The following is a 22,842-nucleotide window of genomic DNA, read 5'->3' on the forward strand; positions in this document are numbered from 1 at the left end:
CAGGGGAGTTGTAGTCCAGCCTGGCTAATGGTGACAGATAAAAGAGTTACAATGTAACATTGCAAAGGTTGCAGATTGTTCCCCCCGACTTGTCCAGGGGGGAGGAATTTTGCTTCTGTCTGGAGTGGGCAATGACAAAAATCTAGACAGAATCTGGAGTGTTACAGTGGCCCTCACATCATCCACGAGGAAAGTTTCATTCAAGCAAACTCCAACAATCCTCCTTTGAAGAGTTTGAATTTGTAGGCCACAGAACTTTGGGTATTCAAATACAGCTTGCTTATTAAAACCCAATATTCTCAATCACACTTGCTCTATATGGCAAGTTACTACTGTAACTCAGATCTCATCTAAAATTTGTACTGGAAAGTGGTTGCACTAGACTGACAAAATTACTCAAACCTAGCTCTGTGCAGCAGCCTGAGCCTGCTCACCTAGCTTACAGAGTCCAGAATTATGTCAGGAAAAAAATGTTCCTGCTAAAGAGATGGGCAATTTAACTACAAGGAAACAGAGGTAGGAAGGTGGGTCATATGGGGGAAAAGGTACATGAAAAGAAACTGAGTGGGATCAAAGTGTATGTATTCCTTAGGTAAATTCTTCAGCACCTATGAGACTTTTATCCAGTTTGCTAAACTGTAATCTTCCTCCTCACCTTGCTACAAGCAGAGTTCTATGAAGATCATCAGCTGTGATACTCTCTGGATCATTTTTACGCATTTCCACAAAATCATCTTCTACTGCCTTTCAAAGAGATTGTTTGATTAAATGCAGGAATCACATCAATACCTAAATATGGACTATAAAGCAAGCTACCTCACCCCTGTTACACTTTTTGAACCATGTCAAATTTTACACAGGGTTATTTGCCTACTATCCAAAGTACACACTTGCTCCCTGTTATTTTAAGGCACTCTGACAGGAATATGCTATAGTATTATACTTTTGTACTGAAGAAATGATATACTTCTCAATCAATTGGAAATATGTACTTTCCAGTATCTGAATTTACAACTCTTAAAATAGCTAGGGAAGCTTTGTTTTCCTGAGGATATTATTCTAAAACATGAAGTGTGTTCTGTTCCCCATATAACACCAGGGTATGTTTCATTACTTTATTTTTCAATACAAAGGATCTATTTGTTGCAAGTAATACTGCACTCTTGTACTTGCTTCTTAATCCTGAAGAGAAACTTAACTTGTTCTAGGCAAGAACTGATTTTTTTCAGGAAACTAGGCAGAACTAGAGGTCATATTTCAAGTTTAGAAGAAATGTTTTTAAAATCTAGACCAGTTTTCAGAATTAGGTCAAGGAGCAAATGATATATGGAATGGTACTGCTCAAGAGATGACAACCTACAAAGAATATTTAAATCCCAAACTGAACACCTAGTTACACAGTGGATACTGGTAGGAAAGGTCTTCATACCTTGGTCACTTCATCAGATATGCCGTAATCCAGCAGTCTCAACAGACTTAGGAAAATGCGAAACTTGTTAAGGACCGATGGCAACAATGCTGTGAGAAGGCTGTTCATGTACTCTTCCATGTTGGGGGGAATAAGCTGTGGCTGCAGGTGGACCTGGCAGTCTGACTGTGGAAAGATGTTGCATACTGTCATTTGTGTTTTCACTTAGTCATCCTATGTGCAAGAGATATGCATGATATTTCTGCACTGAGCAGGAGGATGGACTCAACGGCCTTATAGGCCCCTTCCAACTTTATTATTCTTTATTTTTCTTGCACATCCCCCGCCCCCAAATATGTGCAAGACAAAACAATCTAGATTTATGTAAATTCCCCAAAGGTAACTTGCTTCAGAGCTTTGTATATGACTAAAGTATTGTGGCCTAAATTCTCCTCTGCCTACAAATGCAGAAAAATACAGTAACTGTGGGCAAAAGAAAAAAAATTAAGCTTCATGCAGTCTTGCCCCTACATTACTAAAGCCTTTCCCCTTAATTCTGAAATAAAATGTCAGATCTCAAAACCAGCCTATTATTGAACCACATTGTCCTTAATGCAGAGCACAAAGTTAACTGGCCTGAAACAGTGTGTTTTCTCTTCATTAAGAAGTAATAAAATGCAGATGAGACCTTGCTTCAAGTGCAGCATTTCCATACCGGTAGGAGTGATCTGCCCTCTGAAGTGATAAGGACATTAATGTTGCATGGGAATTCCATCTGGTGGTAACTGAAGTCATAATCCACTTTCTGCCAAGTTATCAGGTGGCCTAGTGCAGTCACATTGTGCACACCTAGGGACACAACAAAAGGAACCCTCTGAGGTCTATTTGCAACATATTTAGCTTTAGAATCAAAGAAAATCACAGCAGCTGCCAAGAACAGCTATTCTGCAGAGTATATTCAACGTCTAGTCTAAAATCATTTTAAAATCACATGAAAACCATTTCAAAAAATGTTTTCTAGGACACTGAATCAAATTATGAACTATGAACAAGACACTGTCCACAAATTTATGTAGAGAGAACAGACATGGAAAATTATACTTTGTTCAAACATGTAACAAATGCCATATACTAACTGGGTACATTCAGCTGTTCAACAAAAAGGCATTTTGTTAAAAAACAAATATATTAGTGTTTCAGCAATGAACTATAGGTGCTGCAATGCCTGTAGAAATCTCCAAGTTGTAAAACATTAAGCTGGTAGTTTCAGCCTTCCAATTCTAGGAAGCTGTTATCTTATAGGAAGTGTGCTGAAATTAACATAAGACAAACAAGCTACAATACTTGGGTTAGATAATAAAAAATGAAAAGTATATGTTGGCTGAAGTCCCCTTTTTAGTGCAGTAAAATGCACTACAATAGGCCCCCACTGAAACTGGAGATTTGGTGAGTCCCCTCCTCCATAAATTCAGGACCTACAAGTACACTTACTATGTTAAGCAAAGGGATATTAGCCATTGTTTGGGGAAAATATGTGTAAGAAGGAGAAGAAATTATTGCTTAAAGTACAATGAAAAATGGTTCGGATGTAAGACAACACCATTTGAATCGTAAAAATAATGACGTTGGAAGGGACCTATAAGGTGATTGAGTACAAACCCCCTGGCTCAGTGAAGGAATCCAAAGCAAAGTACATCTGGCAGATGGTTATCCAATTTTCTCTTGAATTCCTCCAACATTGGAGCACTCAACACCTCCAAAGGTAACTGGTTCCATTGTTGTAATGCTCTAATGGTAATGAAGTTTTTCCTGATATTCAACTAAAATCTTTCTTCCTGTAATTTGAGCCCATTATTACATATCCTGCACTCTGGGATGATTGAGAACAGATCCTGACCCTCCTCAGTATGACAATCTTTCAAGTATTTGAAGATTGCTATCATATCTCTCCTCAATCTTCTCAAGGCTAAACATGGCCAGTTCTTTCAGTTTTTCCTCACAGGGCTTGGTTTCCAGTCCCCTGATCATCCTTGTTGCCCTCCTCTGAACCTATTCCAGTTTTTCGGTATCCTTCTTAAAATGCAGTGTCCACAATTGTATACCTTACTCAAGATGAGGCTTAGCCACTGCCAAACAGAGGGGAACTAGTAACTCATGGGATTTAAAGACTATACTTGTTAATGCAATGTAAAATAGCATTTGCCTTTTTAAAATCCACATCATACTGTTAGCTCATGTTCAGCTCATGATCTGCAACCATTACAAGATCCTTCTTCCTCATAGTATTACTGAGCCAAGTATCCTCCACCTTATAAATGTGTATTTGTTTTTTCCCCCCAGGTGTAAAACTTTGCACTTTCCCTTGTTAAATTTCATTCTGTTGTTTTCAGCCCAGTGTTCAAGCCTATCAAGATCTTTATTTCTGTCTTCCAGAGTATTAGCTATTCCATCCAATTTTGTGTCACATGCAGATTTGATAAGCATTCCCTGCACCACTTCATCCAAATCATTAATAAAAATGTTGAAGAACACTGTACCCAAGACTGAGCTTATGGTACCCCACTTGTTACCATCTCCCAGTCTGCGGAGGAGCCACTGATAAGCACTCTCTGAGTATGATTCTGTAACCAACTTTGTATCCATCCCACACCTAGTTAACTTGCTGATCAGAATATCATGGGGCACTGTGTCAAAGGCTTTCCTGAAGTCAAGATATATTACAGTTACAGCATTCCCATCTATCAGGGAGGTTACTCAATCAAAAAATGATATAAGATCAGTCTGGAAGGATTTGTTCTTGATGCATTCAGGTTGGATCTGGTTATTACTGCATTGTTTTCAAGGTGCTTGCAAAATGACCGCTTTATAATCTGCTCCAGAATTTTCCTTGGGACTGATCTGTAGTTCCCAGGTTCCTCCCATTTGAATACAGGGTAGGGACAATACTAGCCCTCCTCCAGTCATCTAGCAGTTCATCCATCCTCCATGATTTCAAGAAAAAAATAGTGGTTTTGAGGGTTCTTTAGCTTAGTTCCTTCAATATTCTTGGATGCAGTTCATTGGGCCCTGGAAATTTGAACTTGTTCAAAGTAATAAGGTATTCCTTGCTTATTTGTTTATCAATCCTAAACTTCAATCCTGTCCCATCCATCTGTACATCCCCCATATGCCTGGGTGGGTGCGTAATAGAATATCTTTTTGGGGGAGAAAAGAACTAAAGTAAGAACTGAGCACTTTTGCCTTTTCTTTGTCATCTGTTACCATTTCCCCTATCCCATTCAATAGCTGAGCTACTATTTCTTTCCTCTATCTTTTGCTACGCATGTTCCTGAAGATTGTTTTTTTCGTTTCAGATTCTTGCTGAGTTTTCTGTGAAGCCACTTTGGCCTTTTTTTTTTTTTGGCTGTCTTCCACCTTTTTCCACCCTTGTTGGAATTATTTGTAGCTATGCTTTTAGAATTTCCTTTCTGAGAAACTCTCACCCATCTTGGACTCCTTTTCTTGTTAGGATCTCCTACCAGAGGACCTAACTTATGATGGTTCTGATTTTATTAAAATTGAATTTCCTAAAATCCAGCATATCATGTGACTGGCTACACTCTGCTTTTTACTTCCTTTGAAATCAATCACTGTTTATATCTCCAATAAATTCAATTACAATGAAATGAATCTAGGCTTGATACATAATAAGAACAGAATACTGTAGCTTATATCCTAAATGTCTCCATGAAAAAGAAATAGTAATTCTCCTTCCATTTACAGTTTCCAAACCAGATTTCTAACAGGCTGCAGCAGGGTGAATTATATTTAAATCAAGTTGATTTAAATCATGACTTAAATCACTAATCAATAAGACTAGATTTAAATCATGATTTTTAAATGTAAATATTTATTCTTGCTGGTAGTTAAAATCTTTAATGTTTGAAACTACTTAAATTGTTTTATTTAACTAAAACAATGACATTATATAGCATACATATCCTTGACTTTGCTTAAACACCATTGTGTTCATTGCTTGTACATAGATTTGCAGAAAAACAATGGGAATGAGATCTTTTCCTGAATTTTGTTTATTTTATACCATTTTTACTATGAAAAAATGCATGCTATCTCAGCTTGGATAATTTAGATTAATTGAATTGGTGTACCAAAAATGTAAATATTGCATGAATATTTTCATGCTACATTAAGTACTATTTCATGCTAAATAAACTTTGAACTATAACGTATATTAAATAGAAAACTATCTTTAGATAGATTTTTCCTTTAAAAGCATTTCACTGAAATAAATGTGATTTAAATTTTTAAAAAATCTGATATAAATTTTAAAAATCCAATTTTTTGATTTTTTAAACAAGGAATCATCAATTTTAATTCATTGTGGCTGCAGCTGAGGGAGACAAAATGGGATGAAGAATAAGTTCACCAGTCCTGCTAAAATATCAGTTCCACAAAGACTTTGACTATTGGAAGGCATACCAGCAGGCTGCAGAAGATGGAGAAGAAATGAGAAATAGGGCCATTCCATTTGTCCCAGAAGGGACGTGGTGGCACTGTGGGCTAAACCGCAGAAGCCTGTGCTGCAGGGTCAGAAGACCAAGCAGTCGTAAGATTGAATCCACGCGACGGAGTGAGCGCCCGTTGCTTGTCCCAGCTCCCGCAAACCTAGCGGTTCGAAAGCATGCAAATGCGAGTAGATAAATAGGTACCATCTCGGTGGGAAGGGAAACAGCGTTCCGTGTCTAAATCACACTGGCCATGTGACCACGGAAAGATTGTCTTCGGACAAACGCTGGCTCTATGGCTTGAAGAGCGGGATGAGCGCCGCCCCCTAGAGTCGGACACGACTGGACAAAAATTGTCAAGGGGAACCTTTACCTTTTACATTTGTCCCAATGAAACACTGTCTCCTTTCCTTTTATATAATGTCTTCTCAGATGGTGAGCTTTAAATTTACAGGCTACAGCCAAATATTCAACTACATTTTCAGAAGCAACTGTGGAATAAGCTCCAGAGGCAGACAAGATTGATTCTATCCTCATTTTGTTTTCAATGGGTAGTAAAGACTTTCATTTTGTGAGTGTTTTTTTAACTCTGTTTCTGTTCAGTCTTAATGTAATATTATACACTACACTACACTACAACACACACACACAAACGCACTCACACACAGAGAGAGTCATTATTGCTCCAGCTCACTGAGGGTGTCATTTATATATACATAAACAAACATTCCCAACTAATGTTTCAACTCTGAAGTGAGAAAATAATTAAACAATATTACATATGCAGACTTTCTTACTATAATGTGTGAGCTTTATATTGGAACATGGCAAAACACTGGAATACCAACCTCTTGAGTCAAGCTGTCCTTGCTCAAGCAAAGTCTCATCTATGACAAGGGATGTATTGTTTGCCAGCTGTAGTACTCCACTAACCAAACGATTCGCTGTGTAGTCCTTGTGCGGGTTGAACTGTAAGCGGTTCATGTTCTCTATGGTCATTTGCAGACGATACGACTGCCAAGAAAAACGAACAGTCTTCAGTTCTCAAGCTAGCAAGTGTCCCTAGACAACTAAGCCTATTCTAGTTCACTAGCAAAACAAATAGAGCTAGTAGGCAAAGATAAAACAACTAGCAGGTAACGATAAAAGATTTCAGAGGAGAGGTTCATACAGCTGCAAATAGCAACCAGGAAAACATCACACAGTTGTATAAGGAAATAATCTTATTAAGATTTTTGCAGAACAGTTTAATAAGATGGAATCATATATATATGTGCTGTGTTCTGCTTAAGGCTCCACATTAATATGAATCACATTGGCCTTAAGCACTTAAAAGTGTCATACAGAATCATGGAGAATTACTATATGACAGAACAGCATCTTATAACATTCTTCATACATTTGCTTTCTGCCTCTGCAAAGGGGCACCGTGACCTAGAAATTGAGCATACCAGAAAATAAACCAGTCAGATTAATGGAGTGGTGGCAGTTCACACAAGAAATCTCCTTGAGCCACACAGGAAGTAAAACACTTATTAATATGATCTAGAAAAGCAGCACTGGCTGGCCAACTGTTATTAATGGACAGCACATGTGCTCATCATCCTCAAAATACCATACAGATGGTATAGGCCTTCAGGCACACATGACCAGAAAATAATGAGTAGAGAAGAATATACACATATCAAATCATCAGAACAAAATTATTGCAGGAAAGCTGGTAGCTGCTTTTCTTGAAATGTTTCCATATTGGCTGTTGTACACTAAAACATTCAAGCAGAAGCACAAATCGTTACCAGAGCAAAATATCCACATATCTGAACCACCACATAATCAGCTATTCTACAAAACATATAAATGTAATCCTTACTGCAGGAACAAGCTGCTGAATAATACGGTATATGTGCTCTGTGAAGACACTATTTCTTGGACAGCCACTTAGGTTGACTGTGAATTTTCCCAGAGGAAGGACATCTCTTCTTGCATAGCTAGATAACACACAACAGAGCAGTTAAGCAGTTTGAGAATAATAGACTGACTACAATAAGTAAATGGCATCTTAATAATGCTTTCATGCTTTTGAGCACTGACAAGGGATCTCATGCCAACAGAACATTTGAATCTCCCCCTTCTCAACACAATTATCAAAAGTTAACTTCTGTTTTACAGTAGATATGTCTAAAATTCACTAAGAGGTAGCTCAGCTTCATGTGAAGATGACAGGAGTACAGTGGGGTCTTGACTTAAGAACGGCTCGAGTTAAGAACATTTTGACTTAAGAACCACTCTCATAGGAAAATATTGACCTGACTTACATACTTAGATTTGAGTTAAGAACTGAAAAAAACCACGTGGGAGGCAGGGAAAGTGCAAAATTTGAACTTTCAGTTAACTGTTGGCCAGTGAAAAGGGTGCCTGTCTGCTTCCTCACTCCTCCCAGCGTTTAGAGAGTGGATTGGGAGACAGTCTTCAGACTGACTGGTACTGTACTGCCTGGACTGTATTTTCCCTGCCTTCCCTGAACCTTTCTTGACCTAAGAAAAAAAGAAACAAAATATCCCCCTCTAGTGGTCGAAGGCAGAATAGCAGCTTCCCATTAGTTTCTATGGACAGAAAAGAGCAGATACGGATCAAATGGTTTTCAATGCATTCCTATGGGAAATGCAGATGTGACCTGCAAACGTTTTGACTTGAGAACCGCCTTCCAATACTGATTAAGTTCTCAAGTCAAGACCCCACTGTATTAAAGACAATGTAGCTATGGAAACTGACTTCAGGGGCTGATACTGTATTACAAGTGGAATTCTGGGGGCCTAGCAAGTAATGATGGACTGGTTTGAAGTGCTGGAACAAAGGGAAGTCATACTGCTGGCTTTTATTTTTTTGTGATAATCCTCTGTTTTAATTGATGAGCAGCATGAAAGACATATGATTTCAGAATTGATTGCTCTTTCCTGATTAATATTGGAAGGCAAAATATATGAAACACAAAAACCCAGACTGTTAAAAATGGTTTGCAAGAAACACTAGCACAACCGCGTATCCTCTTCAGGATTCCCAACTGTCCACTTCCTGCATAAGCAAATAATCAATCAGTTGTAACACATACTTTAGAAATGGTGCTAACAATGTATAATGATTTAATGTAAGAATGATTTAATGTTTTCTGGGTTCTTCTATAAGAAAAGACTGTATATGAATCCTTTGCAGTTGGAAATGGATCTCAGCACCAAATCTGCTTATATTCAACTGCATCTGATGGCGCACAAACACTTATGCCAAATGAACCCTGTCAATCTTTAAAGTCACACAAGGGTTTTTCAAAATTGTAGGAGTACCAGATGGGCCTCCGGTGGCCAAGTGGAAAAAGTACATTCTCTGCTTCTATGAGCCTGTTCACTCACTTGCCAGCCTAAAATTCTTGGTCATCTTTAACTACCAGGCAAATAGTAAATACAAGGCTGATTCAGCAGAAGTGTTTGAATGTTCACTGGTATTGGTGTAATTAATTCTGGACTCCTGACAGAATTACTCTAATAATAACCAGTCTCTATCTATGTATTAAATTTGTTGTTCCTTCAACCTATATACCACACCCTAGTGCTAGAGTACCCTCTGAACAGTTTACAACATAATTATGCAAACAACACTTTGCCCCCTGCCCCCCGCCGAAACTGGGTACTTATTTACCAACATTGGTAGGATGGAAGAATGAGTCAGCCTGAGCCCGCTACCTGAATCTGTAGGAATCAATCTCAGATTGAGAGCAATTATGAGATATGTGTGAAGTCTTTGTAAAAAAAAAAACCTGGTTTGAAAGCAATCAGTTGAACTGAGTATGCAACAAGAACTGGGGCACTTCCTGACTAGAATTCTCCAGCTGACGACTCACAAAGAGAGATGGGGAGGATTTCAGCTCATTTTTCCACCAATACCAAGTGTAACCATCACACTGTTCCTGAGGATACCAAATCTTCAGTAAATATTTTGGAGGCCATGATGAATTGCAAAGGAGAAGGGATTAGCAAAAGTCACTTCCTTCCCTGTTATCCCAAAATAAATGATCCAATGAGTCAGAGACCTTCAAAACACAGAAAGAGCATTCTGATTTGCAGAAGAAAAAAGAATCAAACCCAAAATATTCTTAACAGGTGACTTTGCTACTTACACTGTGGAGATGAGATGCAATATAAGGTACTCAGCAACCAAACTGTCTCCTAAGAAGGCATGAGTGAGAAAGCCAAGAAGCTCTGCTCTGACTGGTGATAGTTCAGACATGAAACTAGAAACAACTAATAAAGATAACAATAGACAGCTGTCAGAAATATCACAACCTCTGTGTCAAACATGGTTCTTGCATGCAATCAGAAGAGGAGAGGCAACATAAAATATGGTTCCACGTCAGTCAAAAGGTAGTCTATTCCAATTTTGTCTACCTGACAACTTCAGAATATTGAAATTTGTTTCACAGTTGGGGTGAATTTTCTCAATCCAGGCCATTACTATTTTAACAGAGTATCAACATAATTGGGTTTTGTTTTTGAAAAGATCATATATGTATCATATCACTTGTAATCTGGATTTCAAAATCAACACAATTCTGAAAGAAAATCCAGTGCCAATTATTGCTATATATGTATCTCTTCTGATGATAAACATATTGCACAGGAATATATATATACACACACACATGGGGAAAAATCTATATATGACAAAATCCTGTTGCCTAACTCTGCCTGTGCAATGGGAATATTATTCATCACTAGTCTGTTACTGACAAAGACTTACTTTTGCAATTCTAGGATGCACAACTAAATTGTGTGCATCCTGGAACAGAAAAAAGTATTTCTCTAGTAGCAATCTGCAAACATGACTCCAGTTGTACTATCTTTAAACATCATTCTATATTGGAGAAAGAAATAGCTACCTTTTCTGAGATTTACTTGGGAAATATGCGAAATGCAACATTTGATGTTCTAGAACAGTGGTTCTTAACCTTGGGTAACCCAGGTGTTCTTGACTAGAATTCCCAGAAGCCTTTAGCTGGTCAGGGTTTCTGGGAGTTGTGGTGTAAATCCTACTTTATAACCAATCTTCATTATGTGAAATTGATTTTTTTTTGAGCCAAATGTATATAAATAATCTTTGCCAAATTCAGTTTGCTGAAATGAGCCACAGCTATGTTTACAAACGATATAAGCTTTAGAAACACAAGTGCCATTAGGGAACATCAAGCTCAAAGTTTAAAATCAAAGGCATGATAGTTTATAGCAACCTGCCTTTCTAACTTTTTGCATCATGGTTTCTTCTTCCATATTCAATATGTGTTTGCATATTTCATATTGTTTATTAGATAAGTATTGATCAGAGTCTCACTTGTTCCTACATGAGATGGGCATCGGTTGTTCTACTACAGAATTAGCATTTTCCTTTTCTCTCTCTCTTTTAACCAACTATTAACTTGCAGCTGAAATATACAGTGGTGCCTTGCAAGACGAGCGCTCCATTTTACGATGAAATTGCATAACGATGAGTTTTTGCGATCGCAAAATGATGTTTCCTATGGGGTTTTTTCGCTTTGCAATGATCGGTTCCCTGCTTCAGGAACAGATTCTCGCAAAACGACGATTTTCCTACAGCTGATCGGCGGTTTCAAAATGGCCGCCGGGTAAAAAAAATGGCTGCCCGCTGTTTTCTAGGATGGATTCCTCGCTGCACCGGCAGCGAAAATGGCGCTATGGACGATCTTCGCTGGACGGTGAGTTTCAAGCCCAGAGGAACGCATTAATCGGGTTTTAATGCATTTCTATGGGCTTTTTAATTTCGCTTTACGATGTTTTCGTTCTACAGTGATTTCGCTGGAACGAATTAACATCATAATGCTAGGCACCACTGTAGTCATATTTTTTAAATAAACAAGGAATCCCACTACAAATATCATTGTGGAACTATTCCCAAGTCTTCTTTCTAAAATAAATGAGTTCATGTTGAATTTTAACAATGTAGAACCCTGGAAAAATAGACTTCTTTGTGAATAAGGAAGTCGAAGTAATAAAGTTGAGTGCAGATATTCAACAATGATGAGGTAATATTCCCCATAACAGAATAAATACGTACAGCTCTTGCTTTCTTCTTCATTAAGGCAGGCAGGCAACAATGGATTTATGTGTTGAAGTTTCTGTGCTAAAATCACATGGATTCTGGGAACTAATGAGGCTGGTGGACTGTGGACTCTCTGTTCTTCTATTGTGTCCATACAATCCATAGATTCCACTGGAGATGAAGAATTTTCCCTAGGGGAAGAAAACAAGTGAATTTACACATGCTCCATGTAACTACAAAGTTTCCATATGTGAATTATATACAGAATTCCTGAAGTAAGACAAAAAGAAAACAAAATACACCACCAGGAAGGGAATTCCTACCAGGTTTCAATCACAACATGATGAATTAAGCTTACTAGATTCAAAGTTGTCACAAGGTCTACAACAGTGGTTCCCAACCCTGGGTGCCCAGAGGTTCTTAGACTCCAACTCCCAGAAATCCTGGCCAGCACAGATAGTGGTGAAGACTTCTGGGAATTTTAGTCTCAGAATATATGGGGACCCAAGGTTGGGAACGACTGGTCAACAAGGTGAGATACTATCCTTAACACACCACCATGCTACAGTATATGTTCAGGGACAGGGTGGTGCATCAACTACATGAAAGAAAAAAAGCCTGCTTGGAAATTTTTCACAACACTGCATACAAAAGAGAGACTGGAAAAAAGAGAGGTGAAGATACAGCATATTTTCAAGTGGCTGGGGAAATACTGCACCTCAATGGCATGGTTTATGAGAGTCAGAATCAATGCCTTTAAATTAAAAGAGAAATAAAGCCAACTTTTATTCTCAACTAACTCTTCTTACTGAAATACTGTTGCTTAGCATAGTAAGTTGCACTACAGTGGACCCACTGAATCAGTGGGGATTTGGTGAGGCAAGTCCTCCGTAAGTTCCATTGATTCAAATGGGCCTATTCCAGTTGCGACTTACTACGCTAAAATAAACTGTGATTACAATTAACCCATTTGAATCAATGGAACTTATGGGGGAGTTGACTCACCAAACCTCCATTAAATTTATGGGCCTACTTTACACAACTTACTATGCTAAGCAACAGGGTTTTAGTCATTCTATCCAGAGCACAAGCCTTTTAAAATCATTTTTAAAAAATCTATTTTATTTATTTCATATCTAGGCTGCCTTTCTCCCAGAAAGGACCCCCAAAGCAGCTCACAGTTGTCACCTATGACATTAAAACAGTACCTTTCCTCGTTGTTTACTATGTTCAGGACAGGATCAACAGATAAAATCCCATAGACTTCAAGAATGTCGTTCACCTTGAAACTATCCCCGTTTTCATATATCTACCATAGAAATAATATTTTTAAGTGAAAAAGAATATAATCAGTAAAAGTGAATGTGTTTGGATGTAGGGATAAAGTACCGTGCATTTATTCATTCATTTATTTTATATACTATTTGCATATGGAAATTCCTATAAAGTAAAAAAATTCAAATAAGATATCCATTAAAAGGCAATAAAGCAATAAAATGTTTCACTGAAATCAACAATTCACAAGGGATAGCTGATTAGCATATGATCAAGAAAATGCATGGCCAAACATGTATGTCCTCAGCTGGCAACAGAACACTCTATATTGAACTTAGTGGGAAGGCTCTCCCACAAGGTGAGTGCCACAACAGAGAAGGTCCTTTTCCCCACTCTATCCACATGAAACCATTATGGAGACAACCCATTATGAACCTTGGGCTCACATGCTAACCTGGTTTCTCTGGTGATATATGAACCTTGAGTGTTGTTAATTTTTAACAACTATTTATTGAAGCATCCTAGCAAATAAGCTTAACCATAATCAATCATTAGCAAACAAATTAGAAACAACCACCACCACCTCAAGCAACCCAACACCAACCCCACATACATTCTGAGACATATTTTCCTCTATGGGGTCTGACAAACGTCATAAATATACCATAGTGTCTCTGTTATTCTTCAATAAATATTTTCATGCTAGCTTACCATATAAACATAGACTGAGATGTATGTTTGAGAATGTTAAGACGATGATCTAAGTCTAAGTATTTTAATAATTTGTTGACCAAATGAATGATGTCAGAAATGGAGATTATCACCACACTGCACAAAACAACATCCACTTCTCACTTTTACTAATCTCAGATTTCCAAAAAATGCATGGGAACAGTTCGGGTCTTCCTAGCATAATCTATTCAGAAAGCCAACACGCTCACTTTCAGACCCTCATCTCTATAATAAAATCTGCATACAGTGATACCTCCACTTACGAACTTAATCCGTATTGGAACGGATTTAATCCGTACTGGCTGTTTTTCGTTCTTAAGTCAAGGCACTGCTCTTAAGCAGTGAGCAATCTTTTTGTAGGGATAATGTCCAAATTTCAGATTGGCTGTCATCCTAAAGGCTGTACCTCTGCCACCACAATTGCTGAAAATCTACAGCACAGCTTCCCATTTGTTTTCTCTGCTTTGAACTAAATATCTTATGTTTATTTAATCTTATTTAGTGATTAAATACGGTATTTAGTTTTTTTTAAAGAAACATTCTGTATTTTTTTTTTGCCTTATCCAAATACGCATGTCTTCCATTAGAAGTCTTCAATCCATATACATTGGCAACTGTTTTTCCTTTCACATGACTCAGTGAGTAGGGACTGTTTAGGCATCTATGTGATTCTCTGATGGCTATACAGTCCTTCACCACCAAATCCTGTAAGAGGAAACAATAAACATTTGCTAATTAAGGAAGGAAGCTGATTAAAGACTTCTCTCTGAAGACTATTTTAATAAATTAAGTCAATTATGGTACAAAACAACAATTTTAAAGAAAAATAAAGGCAATACAAAGTATTTAATCATTAAATAAGTTCTAGTAGCTTACATAAGCATAAAATAGCAATTACAAAGACAGAGAAATGACTGGGAATACTTACTGCCTATTTTCAATAATGCTTCCAATTTTCAGCGGCTTTTTAAAAAAGTTATATCTCTATGCAATCTTAGTGTACCATTAAAAATGGTGTAAAGGCTGTATGCAGTACACAGATCACATGAAATTCAGCTTCTGCTTTACAGAGTAAAATGCAAATGTCTTAACTGGAGATGGGGGTATTCGTATTTATATATGAATATGAATACCCCCTCACAGGTGGAGATACCGTATTTTTTGCTCTATAAGACGCACTCCCCCCCAAATAGTGGGGGAGAAAGTATGTGCGTCTTATGGGACGAATACAGTAAAAGGGGGGTTCAACCACCACCACCCAGAAGCTCCCCAGTCATGCTGGGAGGCCTCTGAACTAGCACCAGAGAGTGCTTGCTGTTTGGACCTCTGCACTGCTGGCTTTCTAGGATCTGCTTCCTGGAGCCCACTTGGAAAACCAGCAAGGCCAACAGGCCTATGGCAGCAGGCAGTGAAAACAGCCAAGGACAAAAGGGGAAAGAGTAATTCTAGAAAAACCAGGGGAAACTACAAACACAGTCCCCCACTTAGGCAGTTGATTTTCCCATATTTAGGAAAATCACAGGGGTCAGCACATCCAAGGTGCAATAGATGAGCCTCACCCTGGAAAACTACTTTGATGATCATGGTATCTCCCCTGCCAGGTATGAGTTGGAATGGCCTCTGAACCTCCTGCCCCTTTCTGTGCCCTGTCCCCCAAAGTCATGGTGACTCCCTGGCTGCACCTCCTGATCAGAACAGGGCTGCACAGCCCCAGTCCTGAAAGAGGCCAAGAGAGCTACTCAGTGTTTTGGGGTGCCCCACAGGGGCTGGATGTTCCCCCCACAATCCTCCAGTGCACAGATATTAGCATACCTAATATGCGGCAAAGGCAGGGAAAGCGGGGAAATTCAAACTTTCAGTTAGTGAAGAGGCTGCTTGTCTGCTTCCTTGCTAGTCCAAGCAGTTAGAGAGCTGGGAGAGAGACCTGGGACTGCCTAGTATTGTCATTTTAAAATGTAGAATTTAGTTTAAAAGCTGTTTGTTTGGGGTTAGTGCTTGGGTGAAAAGGTGCTCCGTATGAGTTGAAACCTGCTTGTGTAGAAACGTGCATACTTGCTTTAAAAGCTGTCTAGGAAGTGTTCAGACCAGTGCCGATCAGCTGTTAGGTGGAGAGGGGAGGGGAAAGGAGCAGGAGTGGAGAAGAGTACAAAGTGGCTGCTGTCTGTCGGCTGCATGCTGGCTTTTAGCTGTTTGGGGCTCTTTTTTGGCTGTTCTAGGGTCTACCAAGGCACTGTGAAGAGCAAGGCTCAGTCTACAGTACCTGGTAAGTGACTTTCTTTTAAATTTTTAAAAGTTTCTGACCTCCCCCCCCCATAAAAATGCATTAATTAATTTTCAATGCATTTCAATGGGAAATTTGGATTCAACTTGCAAACTTTTCAACTAGTTCTGGGCATCTAATAGAGAATGTATTTCCAAAGGGTGTTGCAGCAAGGAAACTAACTGTGCCTCGTGACTTCTAACTGGATTACAGTACCTGCTTCCTGATTTCAGCTACTATAGTTTGTATTCAATTTTTTTGGCTCATCAAAAACATTGTTCATGGCTTTGTGTGGCCTAACCTGTTGTGCCTCACATGCTATAAATGTTCAATTATGTCGGAAAATGGAGATTTGGTCTTATGCTGAGCATGTGCTACTGCTGGTGAATGGGATCAGGTTAAGCTTTGTGTTGCTGTTCTTTTGCATAACCTAAAGTAAATTAAGGAAAACCAACTGTTAAATAATTTAATTCCACTATTTATCCTCCACACAACTAAAAGGGACCTCTCAATGCAGTGCCAAATCAGACAAACCATTTCTAACTTAATATAGGCTTGAGCTGTAGCTGGGCAGAGTTGCACAACAATCTCATCTGTCATTGAGACATTTCTATAAGCATGGGGAGAAGGTGGATGAAAGGAAATGTAAAATATAGGTAGAGTGGTATAGGTCTTATCGCTGGCTGATAATGGTCTATATTAATGCCACTGTTGACTGCTGTTCACTTTACATAGTTCAAATGTTATTCTGTTATAGTTTATTAAATATTTTATTACACTATTTGGTTCAGAATATATTTTCCCTGTGTTCCTCCTCTATAAATTATGTGCGTCTTAAGGTCAGGTGCGTCTTATGGAGCAAAAAATACGGTAACAAGCGTCCGGCCCCATGGTGCCGGACAGTCCACTCACCAATCTGCTGCTGCCGCGGACTCCACACTAGCATCCTATTGCTTCTTTGCTGAAGATTTGCTAGCCACTCCTGGCAGAAGGTGGGATGACAAGCCTCTCTGCCAGGTCAAAGAGTGGCTCACTGATCTTCAAGAACAAAGGGATAGGACACTAGCATGGAGCCCGTGGGAGCAGCAGATCGGTGAGCGGACCATCCGGCACCATGGGGCTGGACCCTCGTTATCTTCACCTGTGGAGGGATATTCGTATACGAATACCCCCATCTCTAGTCTTAACTCTTGTCCTAAGTAGCAATAAATATGTGATTGCGTTCAAACTACTTCTACAACTTCTTATCTTCATCTGGAAAAGAAGAGAAATAAGCCAGGGTGAACATTATGAACTCTGAAATGTGCATCCTTCCACAGTTCAGTAGTGTAGTGGTAGCAACCCTCTGTACACTTTTACACAAGCAATTTCACTTTCAAACAGGGCACATGCTCCATGCAAACCTTGTTTTAAAGCAGACGTGCTTTTTAAAATTCACATGCATACATAAACATATATACACACATGCACAGATATATGGCATCCATTGCTAAATTTGCCACCAGATGATGACACCATCACCATATTTTAACTGCATGGCTATATGGCTCAAAGTAAATTGAACAAATGACAATGCTGCTCTCACTCATGGAAAGCAGCCACCTCTGAATAAAGCAAACATGCTCTAATTCTCAAGTATATGTGCATATGACCACACCTGAAGCTACAGAGAAATGGAATTTCTCAGTGTCCTCCACCACAGCATAAAATAGATTGCCGCTGCCTTGAATAACAGAACTTATTTTAAGGATTATGTAAAGCTCTGAAGTTACTATTGCATCTAACTTACTAATATACAATATATGTCTGCGTGAATTAATAAGATAGAAGATTAAATTTGATCACTGTAACTAAGCATAAATACCCCAAGTTCAGGTTTTAACTTTCATCCATAGATTAACATATACAAAAGGTAACATTACTTTGATATTTAGTGCTTACACAACTTATTACCTTCACAAGACATGCAGGACCTTTTTCTCCTGGGAGTGGAAAATTTAAATCTAAAGGAGGTGAGCAGTTTAAGGAGATCATCTGACGTCTTGCAGAAGCTTCTGTCTCTAATCTCTTTGGCTCTCCGCTCCCATGAATATCGGATATATTTCCTGTCAAGTTGAATAAAAGAAAATTTCCAAAATCTCCCATAAATTTTTGCCTTCATTTGAAAGTTGCCCTGAATCTTGCTGATAAATTAAGTGGCAAATTGTGCTAGTTAAGAAGTCACCACTTGTATCCCTCATTGTGTGCCAGTTGTGTGAGTTGGTACATCATGAGGGACAGAAACCACTGCATTTATGCCAATCTTGTGAACTAACTAGCTCTTGTAAAATATACTGAACCACAAGAACAAAATATGCATTAAGGGAGACTTTTGACTTATTTTCTTTCTAGGTTGCCACAAAATAGCTTTATCTCAACTTTTTAAAACAATAAATATAACACAGATAGGTTAAACCTGTGTTGTATTTTTGTTGTTATTCCAGAATCCCACAAAAAATGTAGGCAACAGCTGAAATGTTGACATATAAAAACTGTAAGATGAAAGTCTGTCACTTTGGTGTTTTAGTCCTATAGCTCCAGCAAGCAATGTAATACCACAAGTGCTGTATTAACATAGCAGCTCAATGATTATAGCTAGTGTTTCAACATTATAGGCCTATATCTAGAAAACATTAAAAAGAGGTGGGTAAAAAGAAATTTTCCTGCTCTCTTCTCCAACTAGCAACCCACTCCCACCCCCGTCTCTTCTGAGCATCATGAACTTGGCTAGAGCACAAAATTCTAAGCAATACCTACTTCAGCTTCCTAGCTCACAATCCAACCCATGCTGGGCGGGGAGAATCTTGGTGCATTTAGGTAAGCAGTTCAGGAGAGGCTTTAATGGAGTACAGTGGTGCCTCGCATTATGAGTGCTCTGTTTTACAATGAAATCGCTTTATGTTGAAGGTTTTGCGATCACAAAACAATGTTTCCTATGGGGGAATTTCGCTTTGCGATGATCAGTTCCCTGCTTCGGGAACCGATTCTCGCAAAGCGATGATTTTCGGCCAGCTGATCGGCGGTTTCAAAATGGCCGCCGGGTAAAAAACATGGCTCCCCGCTCTTTTCTGGGATGGATTCCTCGCTGCACAGGCAGCGAAAATGGCCGCGCTATGGAGGATCTTCGCTGGACGGATTAATCGGGTTTTAACGCGTTTCTATGGGCTTTTTAATTTCGCATTACCACATTTTCATTCTACAGCGATTTTGCTGGAACGAATTAATGTCGTAATGCGAGGCACCACTGTATGTGAGGTTGGAAAAGTACCTCCTTCTGACACTGCTCTCAATCTAATTCCTTGCCTGTGCATAGCATGATGGGAAACCCAAAACCCTTGCTGTACCAGTTGAAGTACCATATAATCTAGCATTGCTTTTGGCTGTGGCTGGGCAGATAAGTTCTGCAAGGATATAAGCACCATGAGACAGTGACAGTCCCACACCTCTTCAAGACTTTTGGGGTAAGAGGACACTCATGCTACCTGGGTAATTTCCCATATGTGACACAAAATTTGACTGAATTCCAACTGGTAATTTCACAAATCAAGGAAATGAAAACATTTTTCTTAAGTTGTTAAGGCATGAAACTCTAAAGCATTTGGGTCAGGCATATATGAATTCTGAAAAAACATTGCATTTTAAAGAAAATGATGATTAGCATCTCAGCTGATACCCAGGTGTTGTTCTCTTTGTTTAGAAGGGTGTAACTCCATATCTTCATCTTCTTCATAACTCCTCTTGTGGCGACTTGGTGTGTAAGAAGTTGAAGGGCAAACTCGAGCTTGACTCATGCTAGTATAGGCGTACATTTTAAATTAAGGACAATTTCATTCATGAATTGTAGAGTTAACCAATACAATCTCATCTGATACTCTGACTGCATATAAATACTTTTAAAAAAGGTGGGTAATGTTACTCTGCATGTTAACATCCACATGTGGGTGAAAGAAATGAGACAAAATTGTGCTCTATCACACATCTCACAGTGTGAATCCAACATGCCATTTACAATACATATTGTCTTATCATTCCATGGAGAGAATCTTCTTCTCATGAATGCTTCTGCAGGCAATGGACAGCCAAATAAAGGGTACAAAGAAATAAAATAAAATGCTAAACAAGTCGCAACTGACTGTATATGAATGGGGAGAAAATGAGATTTGGTTCCCAAGACCGGAGATTTTATTCAATCACATCTTCATTTTATCATGCATGCTTCATTATCACCACAATTCCTGATGTAAGAAGTCAAGTTATCAAAAGCCCCTAAAAACATTTCCTAACTGTCTCATATGAGTTGATTTCTGTCTAAATTATTTCCTTTCTGACTTACCATCATAATTATTTGCAGCAGGGAAGTATCACCTGTTTGCATAAACACCTCCATGCCATCTAATGAACTCTAAGAAAGGATGGGTAGGTAACATCTGAAGTCTAAAATATTAAACCTCAAAACCCCCACCAGGATACTTAACAATTACTCAACATATTTCCCACTGGCATGCCTTGCCTAATAATTCCAAAAATCTGTAATTTTATTCAAAACTGCTCTTCATCACATTATTCTTGGAAAAAATATCAGAGGGAGCCCTAATTTTCAAAATACTTTAGCCCAATTATATATTAAAATTTGAAATTAAATTAAAATGCACAAAATCACTGCTGTACTTGTATAGAACTATCCAGAAAAAGCAATTATTATATTTTTAGAGATCTAAAAGTAAATAACCTCAGATTTTATTTTCACATCAGTATGACAAATTCTAACTTTTTCTTTCAAATATTACAAGGATTTGTATCTTCAGCATTTTCCTCCCACAACACTGCATATTTTTTCTGTATATCAATATACAATATTGTAAAAAACTGAAAGGATATTTCTTTTACCCATGCTGATTCTCCAGGCACTGGAACACAGTAAAAAGTCTGTCTGTCTGCAGTGACTATTTGTTTAGGATTTAAGTCTATTTCATGATGAGGCTAGAATAGATTGAGTAATGTTCAACAACATTAGAATTATTTAAAATGTACAGTACATGTTAAATGCTTTAAAAATTACCCAAAACCTCCGATAATATATCAGAATACTATTAAATATCTAATTCCTCTGGGCCATGTTTACTCCATTGTTTTTGGCTCATCAGAGAAAATACACAGTCCATTCTGTAATCATTTAAAATAATAAAGCAAGATATGCAGCTGGTTTATACAACAAAACAATACAGGATTTAATTGTGTACAGCATGAATAGCTGCATCATTTGAAGTTTGAGATTTACTAGTTAGCATTTTACTGCTATGACAACAGCAACTAGAAAACTGATTTTGGAATTCTGGTTTGAAATTACCTTCCAAAATAACTGCACTAAGTCATCAATGCCCACATCACTCAGATATATGAATATGAGTTAGTATAGGAATAAGGATGCAAGTTTAAACTTCCAGTATAGTGTAATCAAATTACACCTATAAACATAACTCACTCAATCTCTATTTACTAACAACTCATATAATCAGTATTCACTGAATGCTGATTGCTTTTTAAAGAAAGAACAGAAAAACAAAAAAGGAAAATGAAATAAAATATCCAGAAAAAATACAACCAGTGCACAGTGCAACACTTTGTTACATGTCCCACAAATTATTAAACCTCAAATGATTTCAAGTAATGTTAATAAAGAAACAAGAGTCTAATAACAACTTAAAGATCTACTATGTGAGAATCTTCACAGAAACAACTTAAAGACTTAACAGATTCATTGTGGCAAAAGCCTTCTTCACACATCTGATGTGTGTGAAAGCACATGCCACAATAGTTTCATTTTTGGGGGGCTTTTGGGCAAGAAACTAACAGAGGTATTCTAGAATATATATAAGCCTTTGATGTAAAAATGGAAGGTTGTTCAATGCTAGATGCATTTAAAAAGTGTGTCTAATGTACTGGCAAATACATATTTAATTATAGAGTAAGTATTAGGTACCATCTTTCTGCCCCGGCACAATTTATTAAAGGATGACCTGATGCCCAGCTATGTTTAAATGAACTGTTTATATGGTTTGGTAAATATGTGTTAGAAAGGTGAATGAGGAACATGGGATGTTGGTAAGAATGGTTCGCACAGGCTGGGAGAAAACTAGAAAAGGAGGGGAACTGCCTGGGAACCAGTCTCGTGTGGAGAGATTTGGAAGCATCTGAAAGTGGAGTCTGGCAGGAAGATCAAGACAGGTTCTATATTAGAGAGCTGCCTGAGAGAAAGATGGGGGGGGGGGGGGAGATAAGTAATTGAGAAATTGAACAATTGTGCTAAATGAATGTAAACCCTAGGAATAAACAATATCCTTTTAAAACTATTATTTTAATAAAAGATTCTTAGTTGTATTCAAGCTTAATGGTGCTGAGTTCAATAGCTGAGGACTGATTATGTGGAGTGTGTTACAATTGCCTGAGTGAAAGAGCAAATATGCACATACATTGGTACATCTAAAGGTTGGTGGCAGCAAAAGAGGAAGAGAGGAAATAAA

At 38.2% G+C, this 22,842-nt stretch overlaps 1 protein-coding gene and 1 pseudogene across 6 annotated transcripts in view; both read right to left on the reverse strand.

Moving 5' to 3' along the window:
• Positions 1-22,842, reverse strand: part of MCMBP (minichromosome maintenance complex binding protein) — a 35,741-nt gene that overhangs the window by 1,409 nt on the left and 11,490 nt on the right. For 5 of the 6 annotated variants that reach the window (XM_072995468.2, XM_072995472.2, XM_078389624.1 and 2 more), the window contains 11 exons: positions 21,200-21,301; positions 19,995-20,124; positions 18,236-18,387; positions 13,224-13,324; positions 12,031-12,206; positions 10,082-10,205; positions 7,784-7,901; positions 6,762-6,927; positions 2,124-2,257; positions 1,430-1,594; positions 656-744 (listed from right to left, as the gene is read on the reverse strand). In XM_072995468.2, the coding sequence (XP_072851569.2) occupies positions 656-744; positions 1,430-1,594; positions 2,124-2,257; positions 6,762-6,927; positions 7,784-7,901; positions 10,082-10,205; positions 12,031-12,206; positions 13,224-13,324; positions 18,236-18,387; positions 19,995-20,124; positions 21,200-21,301 (1,457 nt within the window). Of the gene's footprint in view, positions 1-655; positions 745-1,429; positions 1,595-2,096; positions 2,258-6,761; positions 6,928-7,783; positions 7,902-10,081; positions 10,206-12,030; positions 12,207-13,223; positions 13,325-18,235; positions 18,388-19,994; positions 20,125-21,199; positions 21,302-22,842 lie in introns of all 6 variants that reach the window. The other variant, XR_013543188.1, reaches the window with a different exon arrangement.
• LOC140706127 (U1 spliceosomal RNA) lies at positions 15,478-15,631 on the reverse strand (annotated as a pseudogene).

The sequence above is a fragment of the Pogona vitticeps genome, chromosome 3 (assembly GCF_051106095.1).
Source record: "Pogona vitticeps strain Pit_001003342236 chromosome 3, PviZW2.1, whole genome shotgun sequence".
Classification (NCBI taxonomy): Eukaryota; Metazoa; Chordata; class Lepidosauria; order Squamata; family Agamidae; genus Pogona; species Pogona vitticeps.